This window comes from Cataglyphis hispanica, chromosome 13 (assembly GCF_021464435.1).
Source record: "Cataglyphis hispanica isolate Lineage 1 chromosome 13, ULB_Chis1_1.0, whole genome shotgun sequence".
Classification (NCBI taxonomy): Eukaryota; Metazoa; Arthropoda; class Insecta; order Hymenoptera; family Formicidae; genus Cataglyphis; species Cataglyphis hispanica.
In genome coordinates this window covers 4,689,127-4,710,452 of record NC_065966.1, presented here as the reverse complement: position 1 = coordinate 4,710,452, position 21,326 = coordinate 4,689,127, and the positions used below count along the sequence as shown (strand labels likewise).

Sequence of the window (21,326 nt, the reverse complement as noted above, 5' to 3'; positions counted from 1 at the left end):
AAAACCGGACGTCATCGTGCATTCGCGACACGCATCATTAACGTCGAAAGTCGCATCGAGATTTACCAGTAACGGTGACGGACACCTTATTGGGATCCACATCGGAGTTGATGTTGAAAGTGGTCGGCCGATGTATTGGCAGCATTTCCAGCGCGCTTCCGGTGGCGACGATAGAGCTCGACGTTTTGCCGGATGATGCGGATACGTAAACGGAACCGCCGTTATTTAAATATCTATCATGCGTCGCGGTACTGTCCGTCGTATCTACGCTCTTACCGTAGTTGTTGTTCTTGTTCTTCAAGATGCCATGATGGCGAGTGGCCTGATTACTATCGTACTTTTGTCCGGTGCCATAATCGGGACTTGAAGATTTCTGCACGGACAAATAACTTGTCGTCGCGGAATGCGACGACACATTCTTCGTGGTGTAACTCTGCGTATTCTTGTAATTGTTATTTAGGAAGTTGTTGTTTGGGCTATTATCCCGATTCTCCGCGGTCGGCGAGTTTGTCAGATTCGCCAGGGATTCCAAACTGCCGTACGATAGTAGCGATTTTGTCTTGGCAATCGCATCCCACGAGTCTCGTCTAGAAGTGCTACCTACCATCGAAGACACTCGCACATTGCTACTAGTATCCACGACACTGTTGTCCTTGTCGCTGATCCTCGGACTGAAGCTGCGATTTACAGGACTTTGGGCGGGACTTGTGACACTGCGATACGGACTCGAATGCGGCGGCGAGTGTGATTTCTTCAAGGATCCTGAGTTGTAGATATCTCTGGATTCCTTGATAATATGTCCGATCGGACTTGCATCTGGCGATCGCGATCTATTCAGTGTACTGGACGAATAAATATCCTTAGATTCCTTGATAAAGGTAGGACTCTGTAGATTCGGCGATCTATGATTATACGCATTATTGCCGTAAATGTCCTTCGTCTCTTTCAGCACCGACGGGCTGTGCACGTTCCTCTGTACGGGACTGTGATTGAGATGATTCGGCGAACGGGTGCGATTTAGTGAGCTGGTGTTATGGTAAGTCGAGGTAGTGGAGTTCTCGGTGATATAATTATTCGACGTTTTGTAGGTCGGGCTAGTCTGATGGATTGGTGAATAACCACGCTGTGTAGGACTGATAGATTTATATACAGTAGATGTATACAATTTCTGAGTCGGACTGGTCCGTTCTGTCGCGGAAATATTTAGTCCATTCATTCGCCGTTCCAGGGACGATACCTTAGATCGCTCTAGGCTGGACGTAGACTCTTTCGATCTCCGAGATCCCTTCTGTGTGCCCACTCGTATAGAGAACGGCGAACCGCGCACGTCTGAACCGTTAAAATACATGTACACTCGGTATTTTCCAGCGTCGCCAGGCACAAAGGACACTCGATACTGCATGTGTCCAAAATCTTCCATCCTGAAGGGTACCGACTGCTTATCGTGGACGATGTCGATTATTACATCACCAAGTCCACCGGTTCCCCGCGCGTCGACGATGAAGGAGAATGGTTGTCCGGGCATAGCACCGTCGGTGTCCAAGAGCTGAACATAATTAATTTATTGTTAAATTATTTTCACAACAAAAAACGATGATGTTGCTTTGATCTAATATATAAGAGAAATTAATTAATAATATATATCAATTACATAAAAGAGGAATTAGAAAGAACTATGCTAACTATTACTAACAATGAATGAATTATGTACCTTGATCCCATTAGGATCAAAAACGAAGCAAGTGAAGGGACCGCCTTGTATGTGATTTCCTTTATGCGTTATCGCAATACTCCACTCTTCTGTTTCGTCGGGTTGGAAGGTCGCCGTATGAACCCCATCCTTCTCCTTAACAGGACACGGCAGGGATCTGCCGGTCGGAGACCACGCGGTTACATCAATACCATCATGACTAGTTCCTAAACACAAAATTTCAACATACTGAGTTTGTCCGGCAAAAAGTAATCCTTTCACCTATTTAAAGGCATACCGTAACTATTGACTAGAACTTCGACGATAGATCCTATAGCACAAGGATCCATGCCCGGGGATTTGATTTTCGTTAGAGGTGGCAGAACTCTGAAATAATAGGGACACCCGTTCACCAGCTCGCCATCATTGTATACCATTAGCTGAAAAGTAAAAAATAAATTTTGGTAAAAAGATAATACAAAAGATAATATTTAATATCGCGTGCTATATATTTTTATTTATAATTTTTTTGAAAATCTGAAATTCAAAGGTAGATCAGATTAAATAATATAATTTTTAAAACCTCGTAGATTTACATACAAAAATTATTTTAAAATTTAGATTTAATTACCAAATTAGTTTTAAATATTTTCTGACTATGTTATTCTTTGAACAAACCTTGTGCATGCCAACTTCTGTAGGTACGAAGGTGCCTTTGCCGTGAACTCCATTCCATGTAAGCCTACATTCCACACGTCCGCTGGGACTGATGATTTCACCGCGCACCTCTCTTGCATTTACATCTTTGGTGACCATCTCTAACTTGAAATGTGCCTGCGATCGGATCGTACAACGTTTTTACTACCAAAATAACATGATCGAAAAGATCGAGAAATGGAAATTTTACGGTTGTTTCATCGAATGGGCCACGACTTTAATGATAAGGCAGGATCGAAATGAAGAAACTGGGATGCAGAGGTGAAAATTCGTGAACGCTGCTTAAAATTAGCCGTGGCGCGAAGATGTAATTAACAAACAATGACTTGACCAACCGGCTGTTGCACTCGGGCGGATGTACTATCGATGTGCACAGCAATCTGTTGGCTCGCTTGAGGGCGAGGCTTCACCCATTGAAAGTATGCTGCATACGCCATCACGCCTAAATGTTCCACGTTTTGGTCCGCCATATCTTTCGCCTTCAAGATCGGCTCCACGCCGAGTTTCTTACCGCCGTCGATACCTTATAGAGAATACATTTGATATAGTTTGATTGTTTCAAAGACAGTCAAATTTTATTAACAAAAATTAATTAATATCTTTTTTTCTTGGGAATTTATTTATAGTAAAAAATTTATTCAATTTTATATATTATATATATATAATTTATACATTATTATTTTACATCTCCAATACAAAATGTGTTGGAGAATATATTTATGGATGTTTTACCCATTTGCAAATTATGTTCCCAGGCAGATGGGTTGGTATCGAGTTTTTCATAGGGTGGCGCCGGGCCACCCAAATTTCTGACGATTCCGCACAGAGCTCTACCGTCGTTCCAGTCCGTCTGTAAAAGCGAATAATTGAATATCACCGTATGCTCTATTATATACCAAAGTACTGTTAAGCCAAGACGCCTCAACTCCACCCACCGTGAAGTTCCGTATCGAGGTATGTGATAATTGCGAATTGACCCATCGCAGCGTTGCGTGGAAGCCCGGCGAACCTTCCTTCATAAAATACGACAAGTAGGTCATTCCCGAGAGCTCGTCCAAGTACGGTGACGCCAGATACTCCGGTTCCAGCACCATGGGAATGTCGAACTCTCGTTTCGATATTTCCATGGCCTTGCGACAGTTGTAAACACTACAAATTTACGTGAATTAATATAATGATGTTTTGAGACAATAAGAATATAAAATACATGACATCATATTATAGTAACATAGTATATAGTAATTAGTTTCCGTTACTTGTCGAGAACAATTTTTTGAGATTACAGAAACAATGCAACGTGCATACGATTTTGATGTACAAGATATGAATTTTAGAGAAAATAAATAATATTATATTTCAATTATATATAATTTATATCTTATTCTCATAGTTTTACTTATCACAGTTACTTTTATAATGGTAGTGGTTATATCCTACTAGTTCAATATTTTTTTCATATATTAATACACAGAATATTTTTCTCATCATCCTATAATGATTTGATTATGAATTAATATATGTAATAATATAACTTTAAAAATTCGCGAGCAATTAAGAGTCAGACGCAAGTGATAGTGCGTTGTAATATAATAGATTATATTTATTGTTAGACTAAAAAGAGCGACCTGCCTCACTTTTTAATGTTATTTATATTCTTCTTCTGTTTACATTATGCATCCAATAAAATTATTATTTATTTATTTATTTTACCTATCATTCGAATCGAGTTGTCGCCAATGAGGGAATAGACCAGGCTTACAATAATCCAAAAGAGCGCTCAGATACACGCCCGAGTTCCAGTCGGTCGTGAAATTGTTGACTCTGCATTCCGGTAAAGCAGCCTGAAATAATAAAATCGTTTTTAATCGAATTATGGCGGCACCGCCTTATATAAATTATCCCTCTACGATTATTAGTGCGGTTATTATAAAATCGAACGAGCCGAAGTATCCAAAGGTCAGACGAAGGCATAAATTTTAACATGCACATACATACATATTATACATACATGCATGTTATCTGACTATGTAAGCACGTAACATAACGTATACGGTCGGCGTCTCTGAACTCTTTCGTAACGGAAACACTCACGTTTACTCGCGTAATATTAATATATGTATGTATGTACGTGGACATGCGCGCGTGTGCCAGATTGAGCACGAGTAAAGTAATAGTATCTCTGTATTTGATTTACAGCCGCGATGCCGCGACCTCGACGGAAGCAATTATATCGCGCGCACATACTGACCTTGAGCCATGCGAGCATGAGTTTCCTCGGCGGGAATTTGGACTTGCCAATTTGATATCGCACGATGAGTGACCATATGAGGCCCAGGATCAGCTTCAGGTTGCCGTTCACGATGTCCACATTACCTGGAAGTCGGGAAAAATATCGAGTTAATGCGAGTGTAAACAATAAAGAACGGTAAAACGTTATAGGAGAAATGAAATCGATTTGATTTATCGTCTCGGTCTGAATTTTTTTGTTTTTTACATCTGGAAATAACGGTCTGACACGCACGGAAAAGCGGTTTAATTCGAGAAAGAAAGAGAGGCGCGTGTTTACGCACAGCATCGTTCCACAATTTTAATTGCACGGGAAAGATTTACGATGACTTTGAAGAACAAGTTTGAGGATTTAATTCTTTATTACTACGATTCTCGCATCGCAACTGATGTTGGATATCAAGCGCGTGTATACATAGAAAGTGGATGCGCTATTCGTGAGAACTTACACGTGTTTCAATAAATCTTGGATAATTACACAGATTCTTAAAAAAATCTTTATCATCAGATTTTCAATCAGAAACATAAATATTTTATTTTGTAAATTTATGATTCTATCCGAAAAAAATGAGCATAAGATCATACATGAACATATATAATTATATTCGAAATTTAGCATGATTGTATATGCGTATATAATGCATATATAATGCGATATAATCACCTAAGTCAATTTTTTTTCGGATATAATTCTTATTAACTTATTTTTTCTTACTCAATAATTTTTAAATTAATAAGATATATATAATATAAATAAAATAAAGATATAAATAGAAACATTAAATAAATTGAAAAGATATTTTAAGTTCATATTCTACAGACGTCAACAACCCAGATTTTTCTATTTCTAAAATTTTTAAAGAGATCTACGAATTTCTCGATGTTTGACACGATAAAGCGAATAAGCACGAATGCGATAATTAAGATAAAATTAAGATTTGCGTGTCTATTCTCGCATATGTATTGTTCGCTATTAGACGCGAGATAAGCGTCGCTCTCATCTTGGTCTCATGAGACGGTATCATTTGTATATCATCGCGGATTGCATCGCGCCGTAACAATCGTGCGTATGTACGACAAAGACAATGACGACACGATGGTGGTTTTTAGCGGTTTCGTAGGCGCCAACAGTGCGACACAAGAAAGGCAACGACCTCGAAGTTCCGATTTGCAAGGTGTATGTAGACGCAAAAAGGAAAGACTAGCGTGTTCATTAAAATTTAGACGGTGCATAATAAATCGCGATGCATGAACGCGCAACGTTCCGCAACTTAATTTCTTTTTTATTCTTCAATCTTTTTAATTTTATAAATAATTCTCATCTTTTGATTGTTGGAATTTTACAAATCTGATAAGTATCGTCCATGGTCGAGGGAAATCTGCAAAGTCACGTTTCGCGATGTCATGCACGAGATGTAAAATATTATGACAGAGATACATAAACCTTCGGGCGTCGTTAAAAGATAGATGATAGCTTGCTGATGATGACCCGCATGTTCGAAACGATTACCGTGTGGTCGCGTGCTGACTCATAGATAACGCTGAGATAACGCTGGGTCGCGTTATTATTATATATTATACTATCATAACAGTTCGAGGAAAACGTATTATCTGCAGCAACGTGCGGCAGGTAATGGGCCGGATCGCCGCCGATACTTCCGAGCAGGAAAATTATCCTTTCAGCGTATGCTTTCGCAATCTACAATCTCTTGAAAAATCGAATAATTTTATCATCAGAAAGCGGAATAGTTATTTGTAGTGATTGATTGTCGGACACTTGTGCCCGAAGAAAGTACATTGTAAAGCGAATCTTGATAGCCGGTTTAACTAGAAGAATGTTGATTCAGAAAATCAGAGAGAGAGAATTTAAGGAATTCAAATTAAATCGTGGAAGAATGTCTCAACGGACTACAATCAACAGACGATACGTTACATATCCAATAATTTACACAACAAAATTGTATATTGTGTATGGGAAAAAATTAAAAACGATCAACGCGGATAGATCAGCCAGGCATAAACATACGCATATTCATACGCGGTCCTTTTATTGGCGGCGAAGAAGATGTGCGATTCTAGCGATTGCTCATTACCCGAGGAATGCATCGTGGCGGCTCTCTCATACTTTGATCGCGTATCATTATTAATAACGCGTCTCTCTCACGCGTGCGCATTTTTCTTGCATCTCGACACGCCACCATAGGAGAGAGTTAATGAACACGAGGAGTTCCTCCCACGTGGCACACCGGTTAGCGATCGACGACAAACCGAGAGCGAACATGTTGTGAAATACGACAACAAATCGACGAAAACAATGTTGTCCTAAAAAAGAAAGAAACGAATACGAAAGGAAGGAAAGGCACATTCGAGCAATGGAAATATATAATTACAGAGAAAAAGGGAATATAAATATTTTTTAACATAATCTGTATTACTAAAAATTAATCATTCTTATCTTTTTTTTTTCGTTAAATAAAATGAAAAAATGATTTTTTCAAACAAACGAACTCTCATCCCTTCTTTAAATATGCTGTATGAGAAATTTATACGATAAAAAGATTTAAAAAATAGCTTTTAAAATTTTTTCCTTAATTAAAATTTAATTTACATATTAGAAAATTAAAAGCTGATACAATGATTTAATCGTTTAGTATCGATCAATCGAGAATTATTTCCATTTTCATAAGATAAGAGAAGTGATGGAAGTCTAACTTAATTTCTATTTGTTCCAATGCAAATTACGACTGGATACTTTGAGTTACGAAATGGATACACATTGTAGAAGTCCTAACGATCGACCGTCGTTCCAATTACGCTACATAATTGAACGTTGAGCGCGTGTAACGCCTTGACGATCTCGCGCGACCATGGACGGTCGGCCTTCGTCTCGCGTTATATTCTTGTAATTCTCATCAATCTCTATAAAACACGGCATTTTTCTTATGTTATGGATCGCATGCAAAAGAGTCAATTTCTTCTGTCACATTTATTACATCAAAAACATTGCAAGTTTCATCGCGACAAAATGTAATAATCGGTACCTTAATAAATTTAAATAAATCAAATCAATCACTTTTTTTATCAAACTGCCCTCCCACTACAATAATAATTCCATTTTTTTGACAAAGAGCGATTAAATAGATTTGTTTACCTATATTGACAAGCTTGACGCCGTCGGCCTCGATAGCCTGCAATGCCGTGGACACGTTCTCTAGATGATGATGCTGATTCGCCGGTCGCGGATTCCATCGCGGCAGACGGCGTTTCGTGAGCACCTCAACCAGAGCGCAGAGACGCGTGCCGTCCCGAAAGTCCTCGGCAAGGTCCAGTACGGGATCGCTGCCCACGTCGCCGGCGTGCTTCAGATGCTCGTTCACCCAGTTCCGAAAGGTGTTGGCCTGGATCTCGACCCAAAGGTCCTCGTGGCCCTTAATCGGCATCCCTTTCGCGGCCGTGCCCTCGGCTGAGCGGGCTACCAGACCCACCAACTGTTCCGGTCGCAGCTGTTCGGTCGATTGCATCCTTGTGTTCCTGCCGATGAGGTCACGTGATCAAAACTCTTTTAATATTATACTCTTTAATATTATACTTTAATAGTATACTTGATATAAAACTCTTTTAATATTTAATATTAAGAATCTTGACTTTTCTAAACCTGCAATAAAATTGATAGCAAGTTTACGATTGCGAATGTTTACGAATACGCTTTATACTTTTATGATTACAATCATAATTGAATATATACATAACAAAATATGTATAATAAAATATATAATTGAACATATTTTGATTAAGTAAACGTGGAGATTATTGCACAAGCAGCCGTGGAATACACACCAAATAAGGAATAAATTATGAGAAACATTTGCTCATGACGCTCGAGCGCATAAACCGTCCCGACCTTTAAGGTCGTCCCATCACGAGAAACTCAATTTACTGCGATAAAAAATTTATGAGCATGCATTGTACATCCACGACGAGACGAGGAGAAGATCAGCGAATGCCGCGCGAAGTGAAAGTGTTGATGCATACACCTGTAGTAAATATATTTCTGGCCCAATGGTGTGAATAATCTATTTCCTCATCTATTCTCGCGTGCAACACTGCCGCATTTTTTGTTAATTACCACTTTACGCTAATTTGACGAAGACTTCGAGTTTAAACTTTGAATAAAGAGGAGAAACGGCGTAAGAAAGCGGTTGAAATAGAATTCGCTAATTATGACGAATTGACACGCAAAGTTCTATTTAAAATGATAGAAAATTCTTTTATTAATATTTAATTTTGAATAGTAGTCCATTTATAGCGCCTAAACTTTGCAAAACGCAAAGATATTAACGAAATTCATTAATTACGATACGGTTCGCGAAACACTTGTGAGTTCTCATGTATATCAAATAACAATAAAGAGTCTTTATATTAATATTAAATCTAGATCGCAGCGGTCTACTTGCGGTCAGTGAAAAAAATTGCAGTGCCGAGATATTATCGTGGAACTGGATTTTATTTTAAAGACCAATGGTTTTGTTGAAATGGGATACTTAATTGTATTTAAAGTCATAAAAAATTTGCTATCAAAAGTTTAAATTTGTAATAATAACTTCGCAATGCACAATTGCGAACATTTTCATCGAAGATGTGCACTGTGATTTTCTATTTATACATGCACGAGAGCGACGAGTTATTTCAGCGTGATACACTGCGGAATGACATCATTGTTGTCTCAAAAGCTTGTCCGACCGGTGACGCTCTTGCGTAAGTGCGTAAAAATTTACGGTGAGCCGCGCAGACAGTGGATTTTTCCTGATTTCGCTGAGTAATGAAGGATACAAACAGGCTATTAAAATATTATCTAATCTTTTGACATTTTTATGCATATATTATGTAACAATCTGTAGAATAAATTGTAACAAAAAGCCTGATTAAAATTATAAAAAAAAGTATCGTAGGAAAATTTAATTCAATAAAAGAATTCAATATGAGATTATCTATATCTTTTATAAATATATTGATCAAATATTACGCAGAATAGAGAGACGCATCGCGTGATGCAAGAGCAAGAAATATCTTGATGTTTATTAGAATGTGTCACAGAATTCAAATAAGGATCGCTCTCGCGCACACGCACGTGAATGACATCGTGAATCAAATTTACTTAGGAGATATACTGTGTACACGACTTTCACTGCGCTCTCAAATTTTGCTCACCACACACGAACTCACGCACGCACGAATCTTATTCGCGTCGTTCACGTCACTCGAAAAAAATCTTCTGAAAAATTTGCAATCGTTCTGATTTATACAACGATCGATTATTCCATATATTAGCCTGATAAGGCACTCGCATTGATTGCGTGATCGATGGATCGAAATTAAAAGGCCGGCGCGCTTATTCCATTTATCAAAATCTCGTTTTGGAAAATGATATGCCAACAAATGAATTGTTTATTAAAACCATTAATTTTGTTTATTAAAGAAAATTTTCAACATAAGTCTTACGCGCGGATTTGACACTTATATTTTAAATGCTTTAAAGTTGATCAGTAGACCATTAAGTTCATAGATTTTCGACACGAAATTTTTTATTTCATGAATCTTTATATTATATATATTTTTAATCTCTGCGATAGTTTTTAAATCTATTATCGAACATGCAATTAAGTATCTTCATTCAACGATTATTTTAAGAAATATTCGTACTTTATTATTTAAGCACTTTTCCAAGAACATTGTGATAAATAAAGTTTAAATGTTCACTAGCTGTTCCATCGGAAACGTAAAATTTCAGGACGACGCACTTTTTCGGAGGTAAATATTTTCTCATGGTCGAATACTTTAGAAATATACATACATACACTCATCACCCACGTAACCGCGCACATGCAGGACGCAGGAACGTACGGTATGCGGACTAGTATATTTACGCTGACTCTTCCTCGGACTTACGTTAGCTCTTATTCACTTTGCGAGGTTCCACCAGATCGGTCAAACTATAGCAAACGGATCGTGACGACGTTACGAACGCCGACGACGGCGAGATATCGTTATGCGGAAAATGCCATTTTTGGATGTACCGTCGCGGCGCCGTTCGTTGATGAGTGTTTGACGTGCGTGAGCTCACTGAATCGACATGGAGACCCCTTCCTCTTTCTTCTCTCGTTCTCCAGCAGTTCTGCTATACAATCGCCCGTTGTGGAATCGTCGGGTACGCACGACTGTGATGGCAGCAGGGCCGTAGCGATAAACAGCATGACCTGCTGGCCATGAAACGCTGAAAAATAAAGAAAAATAAAAGTTAACAATTTTTGCATCAATTTAACTCTTTCGAATTTTGAGATTAAAAAAAAACTTTGCCGAAATTTACCGAAACCAATATTAACTGATAGTTGTACAATGATGGAGAGAGAGAATTTTGATGATATTAATATTTTAAAAAAGTGGCAGAAATGACATCTCGAATTAATTATATTTGTGAAAAGAGATGCGAGGATAGATGTGTATGTGACATCAATCTATATAATAATTAAATTAAATCAAATTGAAGTTCAATAGATTTGCTGCGAAAATATGTATACATATATGTATACGTATTTATGTTTTTCTTGCTACATTTATATATATAATTTGGATTCAGCAAGCTTTGCACAATACTTTCCTGAATAATAGGCAACGGAAGCGCACAAATCATTCCGCGAGGTGGTGGCACCTGTCGGAATCATAAACGTCGTGCTGCATATGAACAGGCGAACTTCTCCACACCTGGCGAATGACGGTATTAATAAACGTTTACCTTGCACATTTCATGCCCTATCCGGCACGTTGTTTGTGACGTCAGTGTGATTCTAATCGGAGAAGAGTTCTTTAGAACGGCCATAATAGAGCCGTAACGTATAACAACCTATCAGGTTGTATATATCCTTTTCTTCTTAATCGAGAAGATTAACGTGTAACAATAATGCTGCAAGCAAACGAGTAATTATTAATCACATTAATCGCAATAATTTCTAATTAAACTAATGCACTTTTGCTCGCACTCTTTTTTAGTTTAAATAATAAATAAAAAACTGTAAAAACAAAATATATAACAAATCTATCCACAAATCTATCATTGCAAAATATTATTAATATGACAAATTTAATTGTTGTCATTAGATATTAGGGCAAAACAAATTATATATTACATAATACCATTTTTGCATATTTGCGGGACGATATAGCAACGGAGATTTCAATTTCAATTATGCGAATTAAGCGAGATCTCTCTCGACCGGGCGTTTATATCTCCGCGCGAGTGCGAGCGCACCGATCCAAAAGCTTAGCCCACTCTTGACATATCTCGAAACGCTCTAATTTATTCGTTATTGTGGCAACAACGATGGAACACAATACTTGACAAGATTAACGAAATTAAGATTTATAGCATAAAGAGATGATATCATGTTGCAATATGACAAACATTATGCAGCGTTAACTTTACAATAAAAATACTGCGGTGTAATATATTTTTATTTAATAAATCGCAGTTTTTATAAATTTAGCATATTTAATAGCTATATCATTAAAGAATCGCGGCAGAGCCAGTTGAAGATAAAACGGATATACAAATGTGTAAAACATATAAATAGTTATGAGTAAACATTAAATAAATCTAGTACAAGGTTGCTAATGGCGAGTTGCCAATAATTTGCCACTGCTAGCTTAGTATCAAATTACCAGTTTTTCTCGCCAATTCAGATGCATCTTTATTGAAGATTATGCTAAAAGAAAGATAGTTTATATTATATCCTAATTTACAAGCGTAACATATTTGTAAATTTAAAAGTAACAACCTGTGATATTGATTTTTATTTTTGTCATTTCGTATCAAGTTCTGCGACCTACTATCGGCAGAGTAGTACTCCTCTACATCGATATTTTGTTAATCCAGAAAAGCTCTTGAAGACACAAGGCAGGTCATCCTATTCTTTGATAACATATGATTCTAATCTTGGCATAGATAAAGTTGTACATATTATACCACCAGTATAAGTTTATATTTAGATAACAAATCTTAATTTCACGCGCGCGTAGCACTTAAATGCACAAAAATGTATTTTATAAAAACATTTATGTAAAAAAGTTGATGCATCCCTTCAAAAGATTATTGAAGGCTGATCATTACGCGCTGTATATGATTTAGAATTATGATTTCTTGAAAAATTAGTCAAGTATTTCATTCAGTATTTAATGTTAAAATATTTGATTAATTGTTCAGCTAGAATATATTCAGATCTATCATGTAACAATTTTATATTCAATATGAAAATCTATTTTTCAAGTTCTACATGTTTGAAAAATGAATTAGGAATTTTATACATTTAATTTTTATACATTTAAGAGACTACTAAAGATATAATGAAAATTTCATCTATATATATATACATACATACATACATATACATATACATATACATATACATATATAACACTCTTATGCATAATCGAATTTTAATCACAAATGTATGACGTTTTCCAACGATCTGGCCGGGGTGACTTGGTCAATTTTTGACTTACTACACTATGTAGAGTAGCTATATAGAGTTTGGCAGGGCGCCGGCGCCGATCTCTATAAATAGCAGGTGCGACGCCGACAGCCGTTCGCAACGGACAAAATAATGACAAAGACAGTGCAAGTATGAGGGGTGATTGCGGGGGTGAGCGGCGCGCGGCAGTGGTTACGGACAGCAAGCGGCGCGGCGGTAGTAGTAATGGATAGTAGTCGCGGCGGTTAGTAGTAACGAGTAGGCTATTCGTCAGCTCCGATCCGGCCGCGACGACGATCAATCGAGCCGGCAAAGGGGTGACGCGAGGGACACTCCGAGGATTCTCCAAATTTTTTCGAAAAAAAAAAAAAAAACTCAGATTCGCATGAGTTGACACAACGCGAGTGACGTGAAGGAGTGAAGCCAACGACGAGCGAGCCGCTGTAAACGCTCGAGAATTACCTTTTAAAGATCATCTATAAAAAAGGGTTCTATAATTGCATTTGAAAATTCATTCGCGAAAGGTCGCGATGTCACAGGACACAATTGTTTTTGAGATTTGTAACGAGATATCCTGATATTTAAGATATACTTAGATTTGAATCGGCCTAAGCTAGGACGGTCAGCCAGGAGTGTGAGAATTCATTCGTATCTTGACTATGTGCCGGTATTTCGTGGGGATCAGAACATTGAGATCGTCGTCGCTGTCATCAGTGATCGAACACGGCGTCATCGCGGCGAAACGCAAAACGTGACTCCGTTTATACAGCTGGTCTATCAGTTGATTCAGCCGCTGAAAATAAGAGAGGTGATTATGTAAACGGATTGCGCTAGAAATACGCGAAGCGATCATCCCGTGGTTCCTATTGACGGACAGTGAATTTCCTTCCTGACGAAAGAGAAAGACTAATTATATTCGTGCCTCGTGCGACGAGGTTACTAACCAGCCAACCCTCCGACCTGCGCTTGCGTACACATTTCTTCAAGTGGAAATACGAATATACATATACACACACACACATATATATAATTATAAAGATCTTTATAAAATAAGAAAATCCAAAATGTTTTGTATCTAATGTGTTGAAAACCGACGAAAATCAATATTAAAAAAGATTTAGATATATTCAAAATTCAAGATTTCAGAATCTGCAATTTAGAATCTAAACATCCAGGCTAATAGATTGTGCAATCTCTATTAAAATCAGCACATCTTATTTTCTTTTAAAATTTAAAATCTAAAATTTAAAAAATATTAAATATTGAAACTTTTAAGCTTTAAAAATCTGAATATTCAAAATTAGAATTTCGAAAGATTAATAACATATTAGCTCGAATAATATTTCAATTTTTCCGATCATAAAAATTATAATGTTAACCATATTTTAATTATAGATGATTTGTACAATAATCGAATTAACTAAATTTTTATTGCATATTGTACACGTAATTGCAGCAAAATAAAATTATGGGAATAAAAGATTTATAGATAGGGAAGGAATAATTTGCTTCCCAATCCGACTTTATATTTTACGATCGCGCTACTTTTGTAAGTCCATCACGCGCATAGCTTTGACATATCACGCCAACTATAAATTCAAATCGATTAGTGCGCTTTCAAAGTACAGATTCGCTCGAGTTAATGCATAAATTTTAATATTAGCTTCTGAAAATCTTGTGTTCAAGAGAAACGTTGATGAAAAAAAGTATTTAGGTATGATCACTGTTTAAGTTGCATATTTTGAATACTTTTTTGCATTTCGCAGATCCATAATGGCTCTAGTAATGTTACCATGTGATTTACCTTGGTGGCCGGCTGTGGTAAAACAATTAGACAAAGCCGCCCTGGCAAAAAATTCCGAGGATCTAATAGACGCGATGCAACGATTGCATGACATGTGCAAGTATGACTCGCGTTTTCAATCGTTACTTTCTAACATATATATATATATATATATATATATATATATATATATATATATACGCTTATCTTTACATTAAATATATATATATATATATATATATATATATATATATAAAATTTATATTAAGTAATTCATAAGTACTTTTGCAATTGTTATATATTCGTATTACTTTCAGTATAAGTCTCGATCCCGAAGAGGACATGCAGGATACAGATTTATTTTCCATGTTGGGGACTTTTCTAAATAAAGATCTCGATCCTGTGGAAAGAGAACAGGTGTTTACGAAGACAATACCGCGAATGGTGGAAAGAGCGAAAGATTTAAAACGCACTAAACCTCCGCAAGGCTTACACTTTAGTCTGCAGCAACAAGGTATCGCCGTCGCGAGATTCGACATTCTCCCAGATATCCCGAAAATTGCAATCTAATGTATTATAAAATATATATCTTTTTATTATATATATGCTCTTCATACTATTTAAAATAAAGATAATGTGTTCATGCGAAAGAAGAGATAAGTTTCAAATAAAAGTTACTTATCTTACATAGGTGACAGTGTCGAATACAGTTACGCATTCGTCTCTTCCTTAATCGCAAATGCATTTTTTTCGACGTATCCGAAGAGAACCACAAAGACACATCCCACATTGCGTGATTTCAATTTTACAAACTTTTTCAGACATCTTTACAAGTAAGCGATTTTTGAGATTAAATTCTCGAAGAAATTTTCCGTTTGTTTTCAATCTGAAAAAAGAAAAAAGGATTATAATTTTCGAAGTATTTTATCCTTTTCCAGAAACGCACAGAAAGCCAAACTCAAAAGTATCTTTCATTATTATAATTATCTCGAGACGGAACATGCACTCGATGGTCGTCTGATAATTTCAAGACAGGTACAATAATTAAACTAAGATTTCCTAAAATTTTTATCTAACAGTAATTTTTTTAGATTTTGGATTCTTTGTTAATTTTTTTGTTTATTAAGAATAGATTGCAATATAAAAGATGCGCTTTAATACAATTTCTAGGTGATGACATCTAAGCAATGGCTGACAATTGAAGATTGGCTGGAAAGTAATGTACCTTTATGTCCGCTGATGATACGTCACGAGGGTCGGCTGGAAAGAATTGAGATGGAATCCAAAGTGCTGCAAGTTTGTTTTGTGAACGCTAAGATCGGTGGCGGTGTGCTCGATGGTGATATCACACAGGAGACTATACATGTAAATTAAGACAAATTATTAAAATATTTTTTTTCATTTTATTTTAAAAAAATTAAGAATTTGCAACTATGCGAATAGTGGGATTGTCATGATCATTGATTCGATTCTTTTTCAGGTGGCGACGCATCCGGAAATGCTCGCCGCGATATTATCTGTCGAGGCCTTAGAAGACAACGAAGTATTGATAATCGAGGGTGTCAGGCACATATCGAGGATAAATGATCCGCGGCACAAAGCGATATTCGAGAGTATCTCGAAACCAAACATGGTGAGTGAAATACGACTCTTAATCCGCGCAGTTTGATTTACGTTATTTATGGAAATGGGAAGATGAACAATCGTACAGTTTTCCGAGCGCAGGTAACGGTCTGCTGCATAGATCCCGAGGACTATTCGCGACTACCATTGACACAATTCGAGGAGGACAATATTCTGAGGGAGATGAACAAGTCACTGTTGGGATTTCGTCAAAGACATGTGCCCAGTAGTCCCACAGATCCAATCAAGACAGATCATTCAGATGTGGAGGTCGGCCTGAGTTCTCGCAGATTATCACCGATCGGTGAGAGCTTTAGTAGTACCCCACCGGAAATGGAGAGTGCGGAAAAAGTCTTTGCAGCGAGCAGTAATTCCAAGATAGGTAGGAGACTCGATGAAGAAGGGCGATCCATGTAATTTATATAATTTATTCAAATTATACATATATATTTCTTTAGCGCCTAATAATTTTTATTTTTCTCTTTTCCGGCAGATAAGCAGCCTCCGCGCGACGAATACCACAAATTAGAGAGCACGATGGAAGTGCGTAGCAGGCCTAACGGTAAATCAATGAGACCGCCGAGTCCTCACAAAGTGTGCAAGGATGCGAGCTGCACGAACCGAAGGAATAGATTTATCGTGTTAGGATCCAGCGGGGAGGTTCTGCCGGTGACGCGACAGCTCGGTCAGATGTCGGTCTATAGCAGCTGCAACAGTCAGAGCACGGATAGTTTTCATAGCGCCAAGGAGACCATCGACGAAGAACCTGGTATGTGTACGGACATTACATTTCAAATAAATCTGAAACGAGGAGCAGTTTTTATATCGAATAAATGATTTTTAGAAGAAGAAGAGCAAAAGCTTAACAAACTATATATTGCGCAATTAGACACGCCTGAGAGAAGAGGAACTTTCGCGCAGCGACTGAAAGATGCTCTGAAGCGAGAAAGCACGGCGACCGGCGGGATGACTTCCTCAAACACATCTTCCGGTGAGAGCAGTTACGCCGTTGGTATAAGTGTTAGCGGTAGCCATGTCGGCGATCAAGATATCAAGTGAGTTGAAATTGTCGCAGATAGATACACAGAACTAAATATTTATTTACATATATATGAGCGGAAAGATATTCAATGATATATAGGATCTAAATAGTTAAATGATAAGAACAGTAGCTATATTATTTCAATGGAGAATACAATGTTGCAGAGTGAAAAGAGGAGGATCGAGAGGTTTCGTCTTGCGGGACGAGACGGTAGATGAAGAGTTCCTGAAGGAATCTCTAGAGGCCGAGCAAAAGTGGTTAGGCCGATTTCGGCAAAGTCAGGGACCGATGTTTCAAAGAAAAGACACGAGCGCAAGTAGCAAATATAGTTTCAGTACGGAATATAATTCTGGCAAGTATTCAAAAGACAGACTTGGAAGTAAATTAGATATTTTTCAGTAATATTAAACAAATTAAAAATAAAGTTTAAATTCACTTACGCAGATTTCTGTTCCGAACTGGAGGAGGTTTATGAGCAATTGTCAAAGTGGCTGGAGGATCCAATAGTGGCGGATGAGAGCAGGGAACTGGATGCGAGGGATCGGGCGGTCGTACGATTCGCTGGTTCACTTCTGAAACGTGCTCTAAGCGAATCATTCGCCGGTGTGCCACTTCAAGAAGGCGAACCGCAACCGTTCATCGATGCAAATGACGTGAGCCAGCAACATAAGTTGGCTTTGGCCGTGAGAAGTCTCAGCTTAGAACTCGCCCGACAAAAAAATCGACGACAACAATCAGTAAGGAACAGCAAACTTATTAGATTTCCCTACAAAAATCGTTGAAATAGAAAAGCATGAGTGACAAGATCTACTATATTTTGTGAAAATAATTACAAAAGCATTTACAACCTTCTTTTGATTTCTGGAATAAAAGCACTTAGTAAAAAAAATTTGGATAGCCTCATATTTCATCATAATAGACAACAAATTGAAACTTTCTTTCTTTTATTTCTTTCTTAAGTGCTTTCTTTTGAAGACAAAACTAATAAACTTAATACATATTTGATTGTCCTTTAATTACAAATTAGAAAAATACACTTGCATATAATATAAAAACATACAAATCTTCAAAATATAAACATAAATATCTTCAGAATTCCATAGTAAATATAAGATGGAGTGAGTGGTAAGATGGAATGAGAGACAGTTCGAATCGATTTGAACAAGAGAAATTAATCAATCTATAAGGCAATATAATATCGGTAAATGAAAGTTTCAACTTTAGACTACAAGCAGCCTGAAATGCTATACAGGTGATTGAGTCCGAAGATATAGATTACTATGAGGACGCCTCGAGCGAGATGATAAGAGAAGGGAAGGACGCCCAACGTAGGAAACTTTGGGCCGTCACATTCACGTCGGAAGTGTTCCAAACATTGGTTGATGATCAAATGACCGTATGCTTATCTACACCGCCAATATCTGAGTCGAATCAAATGACAAACAAATGTGAGATGCACGAAATGAGCGTGCTCGGTATCTCGGAGGTGATTCAGAGATGTAACTTGACCGCATCACGTGTACAATCGTAATGCATGAGGCAGTGCAACTGGCTTGAGGACTCTCTTCGATAAAATATAACTCTTCGAGATAAGATTGTTCGAGAGATTTCGTGTTTCCGTCTTCTCGACTTGGTGCATGACGGAAGATTAAGATCAGCTTCTCATCTGACACATTTGAAACTTTTATAACTAATTCATTTATCTGTCTCTCAGTCTATCTGATTTTTAGTTCTTTACTCACATTTTCTATTTCTTGTTTTTTATTTAAATTTATATTAACTATTAAGCGAAAATACCATTCACACATTCGCTTCTTCCTCTATTATTAAATAAAAATAGTATAATTCTTAAACTAAAACAATAACAACATTTCGTGTTTTATTTAGCTTTGTATGTTATATGCATTATTAAGAGCTTAATGTCATTAATGTTCGATAATCACATTTCAAGTGGCAAAAATTTAAAATCTTTATTAATTGTATAAAAAATTATTGAAATAAGACAAAAAATAATTTAATATAGGCTATTTTAATGTGTGCATAGTTACCACAGGAAAACAGTCCTCAAGGAGGGGATTTATTGCCCATAGCTACGGGCAATTGGGGATGCGGGACTAGATTAAAAGGCGATCCACAATTAAAACTCGTAATTCAATGGCTCGCCTCTTCCCTGGCAGGAGCACCAAGATTAATTTATTATACTTCTGGCAATCCCAGTTTATCTAAGGTAAAATAAGCGATATTATAACAGTATCGACTCTTTATTGATAAAATAAATTAAATTTTACTAAAAATTAAAAATTTTCAGTTAGATACCGTAAGCAGAGTTCTGATGGACAGACGATGGTCGGTGGGCGATCTGGCTGCCGCGACGTTGAAATATGCCGGGCAAATAATCGAAGAACAGACAGAAGGAAGGAACAGTCTTTTTGAGGAAATCATCGGTATGGACAAACCGAGTCCTTAGCCCGATTCAATGCTGTCCGTTTTGGTAGATGTGCTGGCTACCATGATCGAGGACAGCTTGAGAGCCTAATATATAAACATGTTCTTCCGCGAGAGGAATTCATACAAAAGAAAAAAAATAAACGGGTATATATATTTAACTGTAGTAGAATTAAACGCGCAAGATCGAGAAATATATAATTATAATTCGTATAAGTGTAGTCTTAGTAGATGAAACGTATACGAGTTTTATTTCAGTGAAAGAGAGATCGATCTCAGTTTCTACTTTTTGTCCAAAATTATTCTCGTCTATAGCATATCAAAATAATATCAGGCAAACTCGCACAATTCGTTGTACAAGGCAATATATCAAATAGAAAAAAAATGTATAGTAACTGCGATATTTTCTAGTCTGTAGAGACATGCTGTCTGATCAGATTGCATTACAAGGACTTGTTGCATTTCTAAGAAACAATGTAGGAGGAAAAAAATAACGCGTGATACATCAGAAGTTGTGTCATTAATGACACATTATTATGACAGCGTAAGAAATTCTTTACAATTTCATGGTCTAGTCATGTCACATGTTTAGAGGTCAATTCTGATTTTACTTTGTATGGAACGAGTAACTGCTTGATGGGATACACAGTTACATGCAATAATTGAGGCACAATATACTAAACTATATATTTTATACAATAATATTTTTAAGTCGCATTCTATTTAAGTCGGAATATATATGTATATATTTAAATATATGTAATATATGAATAGATTTTTAGAGGAAAACTTTTAGTATTTTATAATAAAATGTTAATATAGATCATTTTTTTATAAAGATGATATATATACACTCACATATACATATATATCGCTGCTTTAAAATCATAAAATTGATAAAAAATGGGTAGTATGGCCTATGAAAAAAAAGAGATATGCTTTATAGTATGTAAATCAATTAAAATGAGGTCTTCCATTATTAAAGCGAAACATGTGAAAGTATTTGTCCTAAACTAATATATATATATATATATATATATATATATATATATATATATATATATATATATATATGCACTCCATATACTTCTCATTTTAAGCAATGATGGAGTGTACAAAAAAATTATATATATATATATATATATATATATATATATATATATATATATATATACTTAAAATGTGCAGAATATATATACACGAAGTATATATTAATAA

At 36.6% G+C, this 21,326-nt stretch overlaps 2 protein-coding genes across 9 annotated transcripts in view; one reads left to right on the top strand and one right to left on the bottom strand.

Annotated features, from left to right (window-relative positions):
* LOC126854008 (filamin-A) overlaps positions 1-10,929 on the bottom strand; it is a 30,183-nt gene extending 19,254 nt beyond the window's left edge. The window contains exons 1-11 of one of the 2 annotated variants that reach the window (XR_007688054.1): positions 10,640-10,929; positions 7,845-8,224; positions 4,656-4,780; positions 4,118-4,248; positions 3,343-3,556; positions 3,140-3,257; positions 2,743-2,930; positions 2,369-2,524; positions 1,989-2,130; positions 1,712-1,917; positions 67-1,546 (exon numbers count right to left, since the gene is read on the bottom strand). Coding sequence is in view for 1 of the 2 variants with exons in the window: in XM_050600319.1 (XP_050456276.1) it covers positions 67-1,546; positions 1,712-1,917; positions 1,989-2,130; positions 2,369-2,524; positions 2,743-2,930; positions 3,140-3,257; positions 3,343-3,556; positions 4,118-4,248; positions 4,656-4,780; positions 7,845-8,214 (3,130 nt within the window). In the remaining variant the exon portion in view is untranslated. The remainder of the gene's footprint in view (positions 1-66; positions 1,547-1,711; positions 1,918-1,988; positions 2,131-2,368; positions 2,525-2,742; positions 2,931-3,139; positions 3,258-3,342; positions 3,557-4,117; positions 4,249-4,655; positions 4,781-7,844; positions 8,225-10,639) is intronic. The other variant, XM_050600319.1, reaches the window with a different exon arrangement.
* Positions 10,930-13,205: 2,276 nt separating this feature from the next.
* LOC126854010 (uncharacterized) lies at positions 13,206-20,269 on the top strand. Of its 7 annotated transcripts, none has more exons than XM_050600327.1 (15): positions 13,206-14,023; positions 14,982-15,119; positions 15,316-15,512; positions 15,690-15,831; positions 15,937-16,033; positions 16,169-16,363; positions 16,479-16,631; positions 16,724-17,003; positions 17,115-17,390; positions 17,511-17,676; positions 17,813-18,015; positions 18,108-18,400; positions 18,916-19,149; positions 19,708-19,890; positions 19,972-20,269. In XM_050600327.1, the coding sequence occupies exons 2-15, from the start codon at positions 14,989-14,991 to the stop codon at positions 20,128-20,130; spliced, it is 2,709 nt and encodes a 902-aa protein (XP_050456284.1). In that variant the 5' UTR covers positions 13,206-14,023; positions 14,982-14,988; the 3' UTR covers positions 20,131-20,269. The 7 variants fall into 7 exon arrangements, with proteins under 7 accessions (XP_050456284.1, XP_050456281.1, XP_050456286.1 ...); XM_050600324.1 differs by having other exon boundaries at positions 17,469-17,676; XM_050600326.1 differs by having other exon boundaries at positions 13,208-14,023; positions 17,469-17,676; positions 17,828-18,015.
* Positions 20,270-21,326: the final 1,057 nt, after the last annotated feature.

What these genes read in the sequence shown, in the direction of transcription:
- LOC126854010 (XM_050600323.1), top strand. Translation starts at nt 14,989, where the DNA reads ATGGCTCTAGTAATGTTACCATGTGATTTACCTTGGTGGCCGGCTGTG. An exon ending in GACCATCGACGAAGAACCTG is followed by an intron (nt 17,391 to 17,465) that starts GTATGTGTACGG and finishes AATGATTTTTAG; the next exon opens with AAGAAGAAGAGCAAAAGCTT. An exon ending in GCGTGCTCGGTATCTCGGAG is followed by an intron (nt 19,150 to 19,707) that starts GTGATTCAGAGA and finishes ATGTGTGCATAG; the next exon opens with TTACCACAGGAAAACAGTCC.